This window comes from Cotesia glomerata, linkage group LG5, assembly GCF_020080835.1.
Source record: "Cotesia glomerata isolate CgM1 linkage group LG5, MPM_Cglom_v2.3, whole genome shotgun sequence".
Lineage (NCBI taxonomy): Eukaryota > Metazoa > Arthropoda > Insecta > Hymenoptera > Braconidae > Cotesia > Cotesia glomerata.
Genome location: NC_058162.1, coordinates 14,967,103 through 14,982,348, shown reverse-complemented (window position 1 = coordinate 14,982,348; position 15,246 = coordinate 14,967,103). Strand labels below are relative to the sequence as shown.

General features: G+C 40.9%; 1 protein-coding gene across 1 annotated transcript in view; it reads right to left on the bottom strand.

The window, feature by feature from the left end:
- Nucleotides 1-15,246, bottom strand: part of LOC123265052 — a 193,858-nt gene that overhangs the window by 97,119 nt on the left and 81,493 nt on the right. Inside the window, exon 3 of the mRNA XM_044728635.1 lies at nt 9,303-9,929. Within this exon, the coding sequence (XP_044584570.1) occupies nt 9,303-9,788 (486 nt within the window). The 5' untranslated portion in view covers nt 9,789-9,929. The remainder of the gene's footprint in view (nt 1-9,302; nt 9,930-15,246) is intronic.

The following is a 15,246-nucleotide window of genomic DNA, read 5'->3' as shown; positions in this document are numbered from 1 at the left end:
TAACAGTACCAATCGTTGCTGTTTCCACTTACGAGGAAAAGTCCCTTCCTTGAGGCATGCATTATAAGCGTCAAGGAATAATGTTGGAGCTGCCTTTATGATGGTTTTCAAGGCTATATTAGGGATTCCGTCCAATCCCGGCGCTTTATTATTCCCTACACGGTTACAGGCCTCCAGTAGTTCTTCTTCAGTGACAGGTGGAATGTCGTCCAGTTCGCCTGGCGCCAACTGGTAATCGAAGTTGCGTTGCTGTGGGAACAGTGCAGTGACGATTTTCTGAAGAAGTTGAGGACACGTAGGTGATGGCATTTGTTGTTTTTTCAGGTGGGTCATAACCACCTTATAAGGCCTACCCCACACGTCTTTATCCACCTCGTATATAAGCTCTTTCCATCATCTTCTTTTGCTCTCTTTGATGGCTTTATTCAGTTCACGACGCGCCTTTTTGTACTCTGCGATCAGCTCCGCAGAGTTAGGTCGTCGATAGCCACGCTGGGATATTCTTCTTTTCTTTAGACACTCTTTCCGAAGAACACTGATGTGGTCGTTCCACCAGTGCACTGCCGGGCGTTGGCTTATGCTGTGTTTCCGGACCATACTGGCGTCACAGGCCTGGACAACTCTTTTCATCAGGTCCTTGGTCATTTCTTCTGTGGATCCAATAGTAATCGGTTCACTATTAATGGCTTTTACCAATGTGCTTGTGTCAAAAGGCTTCACTTTCCATCCAATGGTATTGAATGACTTGATTGGTCTTCTTGTATTCCGGTCATGTGATATTTCCCAGAGAATTGCCTTGTGGTCACTGGCTATGTAGATATCCATCACCTTCCAGTCTTATTTCCCACTGATGAGGCTGCTGCTGACGAAAGTGAGATCTACGATAGAGCTTGCTTCTCCTTTAGTATAGGTTGGCGTATCACCACTGTTGAGCTGGACTACATCTAGTGTAGAGAAAGCTTCTAGGAGTGCTTTTCCTCGCGCATTTGTCTGCTTGCTGCCCCAGTCTACTGCCCAGGAGTTGAAGTCACCGGCAATCGCGACCGGATAATGCTGCTTAGCGTCCTCGGTCAGTTTGTCCAAGAATTCAGTGAATTCAACAATGGATAGGCTAGGTGGTGCATAACAGCTGTAGAAACGGATGCCGTTAACTGTTGCTGCTACAAAGCCGGCATTATCATTGTTAACTACACTCTGGAAGGGATGCTTACCACAAGACCAGATGACAGCCTTGGTGGTGCTGTCAGATTCCCAAGGCTGGGTATTCAGGTATCTGTATGGCTCTGCTATCATTACTAAGTCTAACTCTAGTTCTCTTGCTGTTTGCATAAGCAGATCATGTGCAGCTTCGCAATGGTTTAGGTTTAGCTGCAATATCTTCATGTCTGTTTGTTTGTTATCTTCTGGAGTGCCTCTTCAAATACTGGGCACCTGGATGCGCCGGCATGATGAGCCGAGTTCTCCGCACTTTGATCCGCGCATAATACACATTTCGCTGGGTTTTTGCATTCAGCAATCTTGTGTCCCTCTTGTCCGCACCTAATACATAGCTTAGACCGATCCACATTGCTCTTGCACTGGGATCCAAGATGTCCAAAGTGCCAGCACTTGAAACATTGGATTGGTCTCCTCGTAGCTCGGATTCGGCAGTTGGCCCAGCCGATCCGGACTTTACCGCTTCCTGTCAATATCTTCCGCGCTGCAGCTGCTGGTAGTGTCACAACAGCTGTCTGAGTACCTCTGTAGGCCTTATGAATCTTAATTGTCCCTAGTGGTATCTCGCAGGTTTCTCCGATTTCCGTTTGCAAGGCAGCCTGAATATCCTCCTTGGTTGTGGTACTGTCAAGATCTCGGATTTCGACGTCTTCCTGTGGCCCTTTGCAAATTACCTTCGCGTCTTCTTGGAGGATGTCCGCGATGGTCTTCTGTAAGGCTTGGCCTCGGTCAGCGCTCTTCCTCGAAAGCGTAATCAGCAAGCTCCCGGTCCTAGTTCTTTGGATCTTATCCACTGTAGTACGGACCTGTTCGTCAGGGACGTCCTGCTTTATTCGCTTCAGAATTTCAGCATACTTTGCCGTCTCTGCGGGGCGGATGATCAGTGCGTCCGGCCTGATCCGTTTGCGCGGTTCTTTCCGATTAAGCTCTGGCCTGGACTCCTTAGGCGGTTGCTTCTGGAGCTTTTCTACTGCTTGCTCTCTCTTGGACTTCCTTGACTGGACTTTTTGCCATTCATTTACCTCCTTGTTTCCGCCGTTCTGTGTTACCGCGTTTTTCGGGGGACTTGGTTTAAGGTCCTTCTTCTTCTTAGTACGGCTGGTCATTGAGTCTGGGGAATTTCGTTCTTTCCTTTTCCCGGGCCTGATATCAGTTCCAGTTTCCTCTCCGTCTTCGACAACTGACTCGACGTCACCCTCGCCACCTGTGTCCATCTCCTCGACAAACGTGTCGGCTTTTGCTGGTGAAACCGCTGTCACACTCGTCTTCATCACGATATTACCGTGTTGTTGTTGGATCTCCTGCCATTCTTGGTCCAGTTTTTTGAACCTTCTCAGGGCACTCCAGATGTTCGTCGACTTCAACTTGATCTCCTTGTGGACATTTTGCTTGGTTTGGAGAAAGTCCTGCAGTCCACTGACTAGCTTCTCCAGATGTGCCAGCGCATCTGTCCTCTTCATCTTTGCACTAAGTAGCAGTGCGTCTTGCTGGGCATGAGGCCCGTTTTCACTCTTGTTTGTTTCCTGTGCATTACTCATACTTTTTAATTTACCAGCGCATCGTACGGAGTGGAGCGGGTTGCCATAACTAGGAACGGGTGTGCCCTCGGAGATAGTACTCCTACCCCAGTTCCCTGAGCCCTAGCCGACACTTAGCCAGTCCCGGAATACACGGACGGACTAGACTCGCTCGGAGCGGTGAAGATTCCGATCTCTAACACTCACTGCGTACTTCCTGATCAAGGCCCGAAGTGGCTGGCTCCTGATCCACTGCTGCAACTTACACCTCGGTAGAGCAAGCTCACATCAGCCGTGGCCTGCATCGTCGGAAACTACGATACAGGTTCCGGTCACTCCCAGTGGGTCACAGCAGAGAACGATCGTCTTGTTAGGTCAGTTAGTGCGACCAACCCATTAAAAGGGAGTTTTGTCCACGGGAGCGTATTTTATTTGGTTATTTTGCTTGGCTCCTACCCGCTGTACCTCATCAACTAAGAGATTAAGTGTCATCCAAGGACAGCGAGCGTTCTCCCATCCGCTCGGGGAGACGCGCCCAGTAGCAGTATCTCTTCTCTGTGTGTGTGTGTGTGTGTGTGTGTTTTTTGTTTTGTGGGGAATCCTTTTACGGATTCTAGGCATAGCTGTTTGGCCTGGATATGTGGCGACTCGACGCAGCGTCATACTAACTCGACACTAACGCCCCTACCCACTAAACCCTAAACCCCTTTCTCTTCTATCCTCTGATCCCCCATGGTACCGCCGTAAGGCATTTCTTCGCGGGGGGAGGAATTAGCTGCCGCTCTTCCTTCTGGTGGCTAAGATGTTTTTTATTTCTATCTCCCTTCTAGTTTCTGTTTTCTGCTCTTTTTCTCTCGATGGACCGCAACTCTGTAAGCACTTCAGTGGCAAAGGTGCTCGTGGCGTTCCAGACAGCTTCTGATGACAGCATTTCTTCTACTATTGTCTCCGGTTGAATTCTCTTTTTTAGAATCTTCTCTAATTCATCGCGCTGTTGGTTAAAACGAGGACATGCAAAGATCACGTGCTCCACGTCTTCAGCGACACCTGGGCAGGATGGGCACTCTGGAGAATCGTCGTGCTTAAAGCGGTGAAGATAGGCTCGGAAGCAGCCGTGTCCTGACAACATCTGCGTAAGGTAGTAGTTAACCTCTCCATGACTCCGGTTCAGCCAGTCGTCGATCCTTGGTATAAGACGATACGTCCATCTTCCTTTTTCTGCAGCGTCCCACTGGAGCTGCCATCGGTCGAAGCTGTTTTGCCGTTCTTCAGTTCTGAGCTCTTCAGCGCTTAGTGTAGTTGACCTTTTACGATGATAAAGGTTCCGTCTTTCCTCAGCGAGGACTCTGAGAGGCAGAGTTCCGGAAATAACGCACACTGCTTCCTCGGATATTGTGCGGAAGGCGCTGGCGACTCTTAAGGCACACCGTCGGTATACTGGTCCAGCCTTCCTCCATGATTCTTGCATCTCGAGAGCGTTGGTCCAAATAGATATACCATATGTAAGCACCGATGTGACTACAGATGATAACAGTACCCTTCTGCTCTGCTTTGGCCCTCCGATGTTCGGCATCAGTCGTGCTAGACTTGTTCCCACTGCTGACGCCTTGGCACTGACGTGTTCCACCTGCTGCTTAAAGTTGAGTCGGGCATCAAGCATCACTCCTAAATATCGAATATAAGGTTGTGATGTGATTTCTTGTTCGGCGACTTTCAGCTTAATTGTCTCTACCACTTTCCTGCTGGTAATAAGCACTGCCTCAGTTTTGTGTTGCGCCAGTTGCAGGTTCACTGCGTCCATCCACCGGTTAACGCGCTCGAAAGTGAGATCGAACACATGGTTTATCTCGTCAAGATGTTTGGCAACGATCACTACGGCTACGTCGTCTGCATATGCTACGAGTTTGACGTTTCTTGGCAGAGTTAGTCTTAATAGGCCGTCATACATAATATTCCACAGGAGCGGGCGTAGAACTGAACCTTGTGGTACACCTCCAGAAATAGCATACTCCCTTGGACCGTTCTTCGTGTCATACTTCAGGACCCTGTTTTCAAAGTAGCTTGCTACGATCTTAAGAAGGTATTCTGGTACATTCTTCTCTTGGAGGGCCTGCATGATGCATTCCCAATTGGCGGAGTTGAAGGCATTTCTGATGTCTAGGGTCGCCACCAGGCAATACTTCTTCGTTCCACCCTTCCATCTGTGTGTGTGTGTGTGTGTGTGTGTGTGTGTGTGTGTGTGTGTGTGTGTGTGGGTGTGTCTGTGTGGGTGTGTGTGAAAGTATGTGAACCGCTTATAACTTTTGAACGGCTCATCCGATTTTATCGCAGTTGGTGCCATTTGAAAGGGCTTGGCCAAACTTAGATTTTGAGTATAATTTGGACCGATTTATATTAGTAGATTTTGAGAAATCTTAAAGAAACTAAAAAAAAAATTTTTTCAAATGTGGTTTTTTTCAGATAACTTTTGAACGGCTCTACCGATCGATTTCAAAAACTACTCAACTTTAGACAGTAAAAAACCACATCGATCGCCACCAAGCTGGTCAAAATCGGTTGATTCGTTCGAGAGATATCGTGAATGAAAGAAAACTAAAAAAAGTGTTTTTTCGAAATTACTCCGAAATTTTTGGTTCAATCAATTAAAACCTAAAAATTCTTCATAAGGCTGATAAAACTGCGCCAAATACTGCCAACCGCATGAAAATCGATTAATCCATTCAAAAGTTATTGCGGTTTGAAAATTCCAAAAGTAGTGTTCTATGAATCTTCTATTAGACTTTTGAGCTCGAATAGCTCAAATGCATAGAAATACTATCTCTTTGAGCTCAGCGAGCTCAAAATATCACATAAATTATATTTCGAGTTCAAAAATCTAAAAAACGTCATAAGTACAATTTGAAGCACCAAGGAATTAGCGGGAAGTTGCAGGGATGGCCTTTAGAGTGAACCGTTTTACTTATTTTTTTTCTTATCTTATATATTTCATTTCTGAAAATTTCTCAAAATCTATCGGTCCGAATCGGTTCAAATTGACAGGAATTTTAAGTTTGGCTAAGCCCTTTTGAATGGCACCAACCGCGATAAAATCGGTCAAGCCGTTTAAATGTTACGAGAGGTTTACATACTTACACACACACACACACAATCACACACACGCATACTCACACACACACACACACACACACACACACACACACACACACACACACACACACACACACACACACACACACACAATGAGATAAACCACATGTTCGGTATCATCTTTGAGAAAGTTAACCGGTGGATGGATTCAATGAACCTACAACTGGCTAAACAGAAGACTGAGGCTGTGCTTATTACCAGCAGAAAAGTGATAGAGACCATAAAACTGAAAGTCGGAGAACAAGAAATCACATCACAACCATATATCCGATATCTGGGAGTGATGCTTGATGCCCGACTCAACTTTAAGCAGCAAATCGAACACGTGAGTGCAAAAGCATCAGCAGTGGTAGCTAGCTTAGCACGACTGATGCCAAACGTCGGAGGCCCAAAGCAGAGCAGAAGACTACTACTATCATTTGTAGTCACATCAGGGCTCACTTACGGAATATCTATCTGGGCGGACGCACTAGAAAAGCAAGAATCATGGAGAAAGGCTGGACCAGTATACCGTCTGAGTGCCTTAAGAGTAGCAAGTGCCTTCCGCACAATATCTATGGAAGCAGTGTGTGTCATCTCCAGAACTTTGCCTCTCAGAGTCTTAGCTGAGGAAAGACGGATCCTTTACCAACGATAGAAGTCGACCACACTAAGCGCTGAGGAGCTTGGAACAGAAGAGCGGCAGAGGAGCATAAGTAGATGGCAACTACAGTGGGATGCCACAGTGAAGGGTAGGTGGACGCATCGTCTCATACCAAGGATCAACGTTTGGCTAAACCGGAATCACGGTGAGGTCAACTATTTTCTTACACAGATGTTATCAGGACACGGCTGTTTCCGGGCGTATCTCCACCGCTTCAAGCATGATGATTTCCCGGAGTGCCCGTCCTGCTCAGGAGTCAATGAAGATGCAGAGCACGTTGTCTTTAAGTGCCCACGTTTTTACCCACAGCGAGATGAGCTGGAGAATATTCTAAAGAGGAAAATCCAACCAGAGACAATAGTAGCAGCAATGCTGTCATCAGAGGCTGCCTGGAACGCCACAAGCACTTTTGCTACAAAAGTGCTTACCGAGTTGCGATCCATTGAGAGGAAAAGAGCGAAAGACAGAATCTAGAAGGAAGAAATAACATCTTAGCCACCAGAATGAAGAGCGGCAGCTAATTCCTCCCCCCGCGAAGAAATGCCTTACGGCGGTACCATGGGGGATCAGAGGATAGAAGAGAAAGGGGTTTTAGGGTTTAGTGGGTAGGGGCGTCAGCATCGAGTTTTAGTATGACACTGCGTCGAGTCACCACATATCCAGGCCAAACAGCTACGCCTGGAATCCGTAAAAAGGATTCCCCCCCTAGAGAGAAAAAAAAAAAAAAAAAAATACACACACACATACACACACACGCACACACACACACACACACACACACACACACACACACACACACACACACACACACACACACACACACACACACACACACACACACACCATTCGCTATGGACATGGGAGGAACAACGCTGACGTCAACAAGGGCCCTGCGGTATCTAGGGGTAATGATAGACGAGAAACTATCTTTCCGTGAACACCTCGACAGTGCATGCAAGAAAGCCAGCAAGACTGTGTCTAGCCTAGCACGAATTATGACCAACACCATGGGACCAAGAACAAAAAAGAGAAGAGTTCTTCTAGAAGCAGTCCACTCGGTACTGCTTTATGGAGCGGAGATATGGACAGACATATTAAAGCAGAAGACCTACCGGCGAAAGATCGCAGCAGTACAGCGGCGAGGCGCTCTCAGGGTTGCCTGCGCCTACCGCACAGTTTCCGAAGCGGCTGTATTGGTCATTGCAGGAGCCGCGCCCATCGACCTATTAGCGTTCGAAAGAGCAAAACTCTATGACGCTGAAGACAGTGATGATAACATGAAGGACGCAAGAACGAGGATAAAGGCGGAAACGCAGCAAGAGTGGCAGGACCGATGGACATCGGGAGAGACGGGCAGATGGACGGCGCGCCTGATCCCAAACATCAACGTCTGGCTCTCTCGGAAGCACGGGGATACGGACTTCTTCCTGACCCAGCTATTGACGGGACATGGGCAGTTCAATGCCTATCTTTTCACGATGGGTTTGCACAGCACACCAACGTGCAAATACTGCCCGGATAAAATCGACGACGCCGAACACACATTCTTCGAGTGTGCTCGATGGAAGGACTACAGAAGAAGCACCGAAGAGATCATAGGCACCAGGCTCTCCCCCTCAAGCCTGGTGACCTATATGATCAAACAAGAGGAAAACTGGTCAGCTGTTGCAATTTATGCACAGCACCTCCTGAAAGACAAAATCGCAGAAAGGGACCAGTAGCCAGGAGTAGGCGTCGTGAGACGCAGCACGACTGGATTGAAGTTATGCTAACGCGGTTCCAATCCAGTCCTCCCCGTACCATCTAGGGGAGAGGGGAAGAGGAATGTTTTTTTTAGTGGGTAAAAATCTCCACACTACCGACTATCGATATCTGCCGGAAGATGGGCGGCAGAGTTAACGATACCGGTGTTTTTTGAAGATCTTTTTTCGTACCTCTTTACAAAAAACAAAAAAAACACACACACATAGTGACACCCTCCCGGGGATAGTCAGGGATCTGTCTAACTATCTATCTAACTAAATAACTAAAGTTTTTTACATAACTTCGACATTTGTTTTCAACCGAAGACATTCCAACTGCTGCCATTTGATCTGCGATGAATAACAACAGTTCAGCAATCAGTGACAATTGTTGATTTCCACGAGGTTTACAGAATATTCGATGGTAAATCAGATCTTTACAATAATAAATAATTTAAATTTCTTAGATTGTCTAAAAATTTATAAATTTAAAAATAGTTAATCTATTTAAAGCCATAAGATAGACGTCCGAGGCTAAGGGATATCCGAAGTACCCTAAACAAATTTTGGGACTTTGTTATATGTAAAGTAAGGGATATTATGCACGTAAGAACTTATAAACTAAACAATCATACCAATGAGTTTTTTCATGCATTTGGGTTAAGACTATACATTTTACTGAAAATAAATTTTTTGTAGTTGAACTGTCGGTGGAAAGGATTTTTGCGGTTGACATGTCGCGATTGAGTAGTCGGGGAACCCAGAAATTCATCTATTTCTAATTCCGGCAATCAACTCGAGAATTATTTAGTCAATAAATACATTGGAAATCATCTCTTCATCTGGAACCTTTTTTTTCTTAATAGTAAATTTGAATATTATTCATTAAAAGATTAAAATCTCAATTATTATGTTTAGTACAATTTTTACTATAAATGGATTTGTTGTGCATAAAACTAATTTTTCCAATAGTAACGGGTAAAAACCTTATCTGGTTATAAATGAAAATTTTCTTATGAATTCGTATGTAAAACCCACCTGTATTTCAGAAGTGGAAGACGATATTCTTAAATCAAAAAATGATGGCGGTGGAAATGGAAAATTGTTGAATTTTAATGGATGCGTGGTGGAGGTTGTCGACTCCAATGAGAGTGGTGGTGGTGATATGGAAAATTGAATCGGCGAAAGCGGAGGTGCCAGAAAACGATGTAGCTTCACTTTTTCAGCAATCAGTCTTCGATGTTTAAAATAGTGGAGATTGTGAGTATGATTTCGATGATTAACCTGGGAAAAATTGTAAAATGTGGATGATGGTGCAGAATAGTGAGATTGTTGAGATACGACTAAATTCTGCTGTGCAAGCGTGTGGCTTCTTGCATTTTTTGAGATACACAATCCTGACTCGGCAATATATCTACCACGCGAAGTTTTTGGGCCGTTCAAAATTTGTGAAGGTCGTTGTTTGCTGATTTGCTTCTGTTTTCTTCGATTAGCAACGCTAGTTCCTCCTGCAGCAGCATACATTTTTCAACAATTTATGATTATCATTTGCGGAAACAATGAGACAATAGGTGTATTTTTCTATGCCTGATTGTCTTCTTGACTTAATGCTGTCATGAATAGTGGAAGTCTTTTCGATAGTGTAGTCGCCATCATAATTGCATTCTGAAAAAGAAAAAAAAACACAAAGTTGAAATACTTACTAAAGAAATAATTGATATAACAATGAGAAAATTTTTCTTTCACGTTTCAAAAATGAAAAAAAATGTGTTTCAGATTTGTATCTTCACATTGTTACAAGAAATCAAATTTTCTACAAAATTACTTAATATGGAATTTTTCACTCTAAGTTGATAAGTAGTTAAACAGAGGGAGTTTGCAGCTAACCCCAAGCGCCACCTAGCGGCGACCACCCGGAACTTCGATGAATTGTGTACCCTCTGTCGGTAACTTATCAAGCGTTATCGGGTATATCGACAGGTGATTATTTGTTATCAATATCTCTGAGCGTGAATTTAGAGGGCACTTTTGGGCGTTATATAAGGTGGGAAGAGGTTGTTTTTGTATTTCGGCGGGGTTATTGGTGGGGGTTATATTATTAATTAATATTCTTATCCTATGAACAACTAGCTGACCCGGTGAACTTCGTATCACCTACAATATATTTCAAAACACCTTCCAAACAGCGATTATCAATCTAAACTCTAATCTACTTCTATAAAGAATAAATACTGGCTGCCTGAAGCGCGGTTAGAATTTTGTCAAGTTATTAAATGAAACTCGCTTCTCATTATCGCCTGAAAATCAAGATCCTAAAAAATGAACACTGAATTTATGAAATTTTTTTTGTTCATACATACAGAAGATAGACGTTTAACAATTTTAGATCCGTTGATTTCCTTAGCAAAACTTTCGGGTTTTTCAAAAATTTTTTTCTTTCGAAAACATCCCTGAACTATAGCGAGATTAACGCACAGCTATTCATTTTTATCTATATATATAGATAGACTTATATAGGTGACAAATAAAATACTGCTGTGAAGCAGGAAACAATTGATGTTACTTGATATTTTTGATTTCTTAATATTTAGGATTTTTTTTTTCAACTTTTTATTTTTTTTTCTAAACCATCCTCTAACTATACCTGATGACGTACAAAATAAAAAAAAAATTATCAAAATCAGTCCAGTTGTTTTTAAGTTTTAGCGAGACTAATGCACAGCTATTCATTTTTATACATGGAGTATTCCATGCCAAAGCGAACACATTTGAACTCGACCCCTTTAGATTTAGCTGAAACTTTATCATTGTTTTCTACCTTTTGAAAAACATTTTTGAGAATTTTTTAAAATTTATTTGTTCAACCCAAAAAAGGTTATGAATTTTTCAAAAAAATTTGAGCTCAGAGAGCTCAAAAACGACATAATTGCGATTTTAAGCGTCCAGATATGAAATTAGCGGGAAATTGTAAGGATGGCTTTCAGGGTCAACCGTTTTCCTAATTTTTTTTTTATTTAATTGAAAAAAAAATTGTCAAATTTTCTAAAATAAATTTTTTTTTTTTTTTAAATTAAAAAAAATATAAAAAAAAATTGGCCCTGCCCGGGATGAGCGGAAATAGTTGTCAAATTGATTGAAGTTTTTTTTTGAGATAAAAAATTAAAAACAAAAAGTCACCAACTTCGAAAAAATAACGATTGTGCTTAAAAAAGAACCCATTATTTTTTATAGAATTGATCATATTCCATTTTTTTTTCAGAAGTTCATTCAAAAAAAAAAATTTCTTAAAAGAAAAAGGTACCCAAAGGTCAATGCCTAAAAAAGTTATGGCTATTTGAAAATAAAAAAGCCATTTTTTTGAAAAATTCATACCTTTTTTTGGGTTGGATCAAAAAATTTGAAAAAATTCTCAAAAATGTCTTTTGAAGGGTAGAAAAGAATCGTAAAGTTTCAGCTAAATCTAAAGGGGTCGGGTTCAAAAGTGGTCGATTTGGTATGAAATACCCCATTGATAGATAGATATAAACATTACAAAAATAAACACGAACAACACAAAAGTAATGACAAACATTCTTCTTGCGTTTCTTCTTGAGATTTGTGGTTATGTTCGATAAACTGAATAGGTAAATAGTACAACTCTGCAGTATATTTGTACGTATCTTCCTATATATCGAGCAATTTTGGTACTCTCTTGCAACCTTGAGGCTCAAGCGTAACAATAGCGATTCCAACACAAAATTAATAATTTTTGATTTTTTTAGCTGAACTTTCGCGTTTTTCAAAAATTTTTAACTTCCCGCTAAGAAAATCGAAAATTTTCAAAAAATAGGGAAGTTATTGTTTTCACCCTGTTTTGAAAAAATCGAGGTTACAACAGATCTCGACGTTTTGAAGCCCTAAGAAGCTTTCCTGACTATTTTTACGATGATGCCCGTACGTCTGTATGTGTGTGTGTGTGTGTGTGTGTGTGTGTGTGTGTGTATAAACTTCTTATAACTTCTGAACGGCTTGACCGATTTGATCCCAGTTAATATCATTCGAAAGGTCTTCGCCAAACTTAAATTTTCTGAAAGTTGGAACTGATTCGGACCAGTAGATTTCGAGAAATCGCAAAAAAAGTGAAAAAAAAATTTGTTGTTTTATCTATTTTTTTTACATATATCCGAATTGGCTAAACCGATCGACCTTGAAAACTCATTAGCTCTTAACCTTGAAAACCTGCATCGATCACCACGAAAATCGTCAGAATCGGTTGATGCGTTCGTGAGATATCGTTGTCGAAAAAAATCGAAAAAAGTGTTTTTTTGTAATAACTCCGAAATGTTTCATCAGATCAATTTTTATGTTTTGAATTATTTATAGAGCTTAAAAAACTACATCTATCGCTGCCAAATGCGTAAAAATCGATTAATTCATTCAAAAGTTATAGCAGTTTGAAAATTTAAAAATCGTGTTTCATTAAACTTTGATAAGATTTTTGAGCTCAAAGAATTCAAAAGCATAGGAAAGCTGTCTCCTTGAGCTCGGAGAGCTCAAAATAACATATAAATTGTATTTTTGAGCTCGAAGAGCTCAAAAACGTCATAAGTGCAATTTTAAGCGCCTAGGTATGAAATTAGCGGGAAGTTGCACGGATGGCCTTCAGGGTCAACCATTTTCCTAATTTTTTTTTTAAATCATCCCTTAACTATAGCGAACAAAACAAAAAAAATTAGGAAAACGGTTGACCCTGAAGGCCATCCCTGCAACTTCCCGCTAATTCCATACTTAGGCGCTTAAAATTGCACCAATGACGTTTTTGAGCTCTTCGAGCTCAAAAATACAATTGATGGGTTATTTTGAGCTCTCCGAGCTCAAAGAGATTACTTTCCTATGCTTTAAAGCTCTTCGAGCTCAAAAGTCTGATAGAGATTTGATAAGACACTATTTTTTGAATTTTTAAACCGCAATAACTTTTGAATGAATAAACCGATTTTTACGCGGTTAGAAGCATTCGACGCAGTTTTTCAAGCCTCACCAAGAATCTCAAATTTTTGATTGATCACGCTAGGAATTTTGGAGTTATTCCGAAAAAACACTTTTTTCGGTTTTCTTTCGTTCACGATATCTCTCGAACGAATCAACCGATTTTGACCAGACTGGTGGCGATCGACGTGGTTTTTTGAGGTTAAGAGCTGATTAGTTTTTGGAATTGAACCTTGAAGCCGTTTAAAAGTTATTCCAAAAAAACCACATTTGAAAAAAATTTTTTTTTCAGTTTTTCCAAGATTTCTCAAAATCTATCGATCTGAATTGGTCCAAATAGTTTTTAAAATCTAAATTTGGTCAAGCCCTTTCGAATGGCACCAACTGCAATGAAATCGGTTGAGCCGTTCAAAAGTTATAAGCGGTTCACATACTTTCACACACACACACACACACACACACACACACACACACACACACACACACACACACACACACACACACACACACACACATACACACAGACACCGTGAAAACCTCGCGGGGATAGTCAGGGAAGCTTCCTGTGACCTTCAAACGTCGAGATCTGATGAAAACTCGATTTTTGCAAAACGGGGTGAAAACAATAACTTCCCGATTTTTGAAAATCTTCGATTTTCTTAGCGGGAAGTTAAAAAATTTTTTAATCGATCCACCCGTTTTTGAGTTTTGGCGAGACTAACGCACAGCAATTTATTTTTATATTTTTTTATTATTCGATGATGATTGATGATAATGATTTTTTTAGCTAAACTGTTGGGTTTTCCAAAAAAATTTTTTTTCTGAATCATCTCTGAACTACAGCAAACAAAACAAAAAAAAACAATTTTGAAAATCGATCCAGCCTTTTTTGAATTTCAGTGAGACGAACCCACAGCAATTAACTTTTTTTTTTTTTTTATTTTTTTAACTGAACTTTCGAGTTTTTCAAAAATTTTTATTTCTCTAAACCATCTCTGAACTATAGCGAACAAAACGAAAAAAAAAATTTGAAAATCGGTCCAGCCGTTTTTGAGTTTTAGCGAGACTAACTAATAATAACGCACAGAAATTTATTTTTGTATATATAGATAGATTGTTATCTAATAAATTTTCTTAACTTTATGAGTCAGTAACTTTCTCTCCAAATATTTATTTAATCTATTAAATTGATCAGCATACTTTACAATTAATCATCATTTATTTGAAAAATTAGTTATTTCATCAAATTGTTGATCAGCTTATCAGCTGTATGACTCATTTTTAGTAACAAATACCCCTTATTTTCATCTATTTTTGGTAAGCATTTGGGCTATAAGATCCAACAATACTCACTGCATATCTACAGTTCTAAAAATTTTTCCTCGAGTGAAGTAGTTCAACGGATGGTACTATGTTTGTAGATCAGTTTTTTAAAGTGTTTGGTATCGAATTACTCAAACATTTGAGAAATCATGAAAAGGATATTGTTAAGTCTCGCAGTTGTGAATATAATGCTATTAACGATTTAGTCTATCCAGACTACAGAATTAATGTTGACAACCACTCAGAATATTCAGACCCTTTTGAATTGCCCACTATTTATTCAACTGCAAGCATCTTTATTCATCAAGCTCGTGAATTTGCTCAAGTTATTACGGATATTATAAAATTATCTGCACTGAAGAAGCGTATGACTCGACAGGAAATTATCAAACAAATTTCAAAATTGGAGCTATTGAAAAAACGATTAGCGGAGGAATAGACAAGATGGAGATCATCTTGGATATCACAGGGTTTGAAATATGTGGTGAAGAGTTTACAGTCAAAGAACTATGTGCAATTAATATTTCTGGTGACATTATCAATAGAGGAGCATATGAGTGTAGATATTACATCTTTAAACCACCGTTTGATAATCCTAATGAAGGGTGGGTTTCAGAAACCACTGATTATAAGGGTTACAAACATGGAATACAATGGGATACTGGTGCTACACCATATGATATGCGAAAAAATG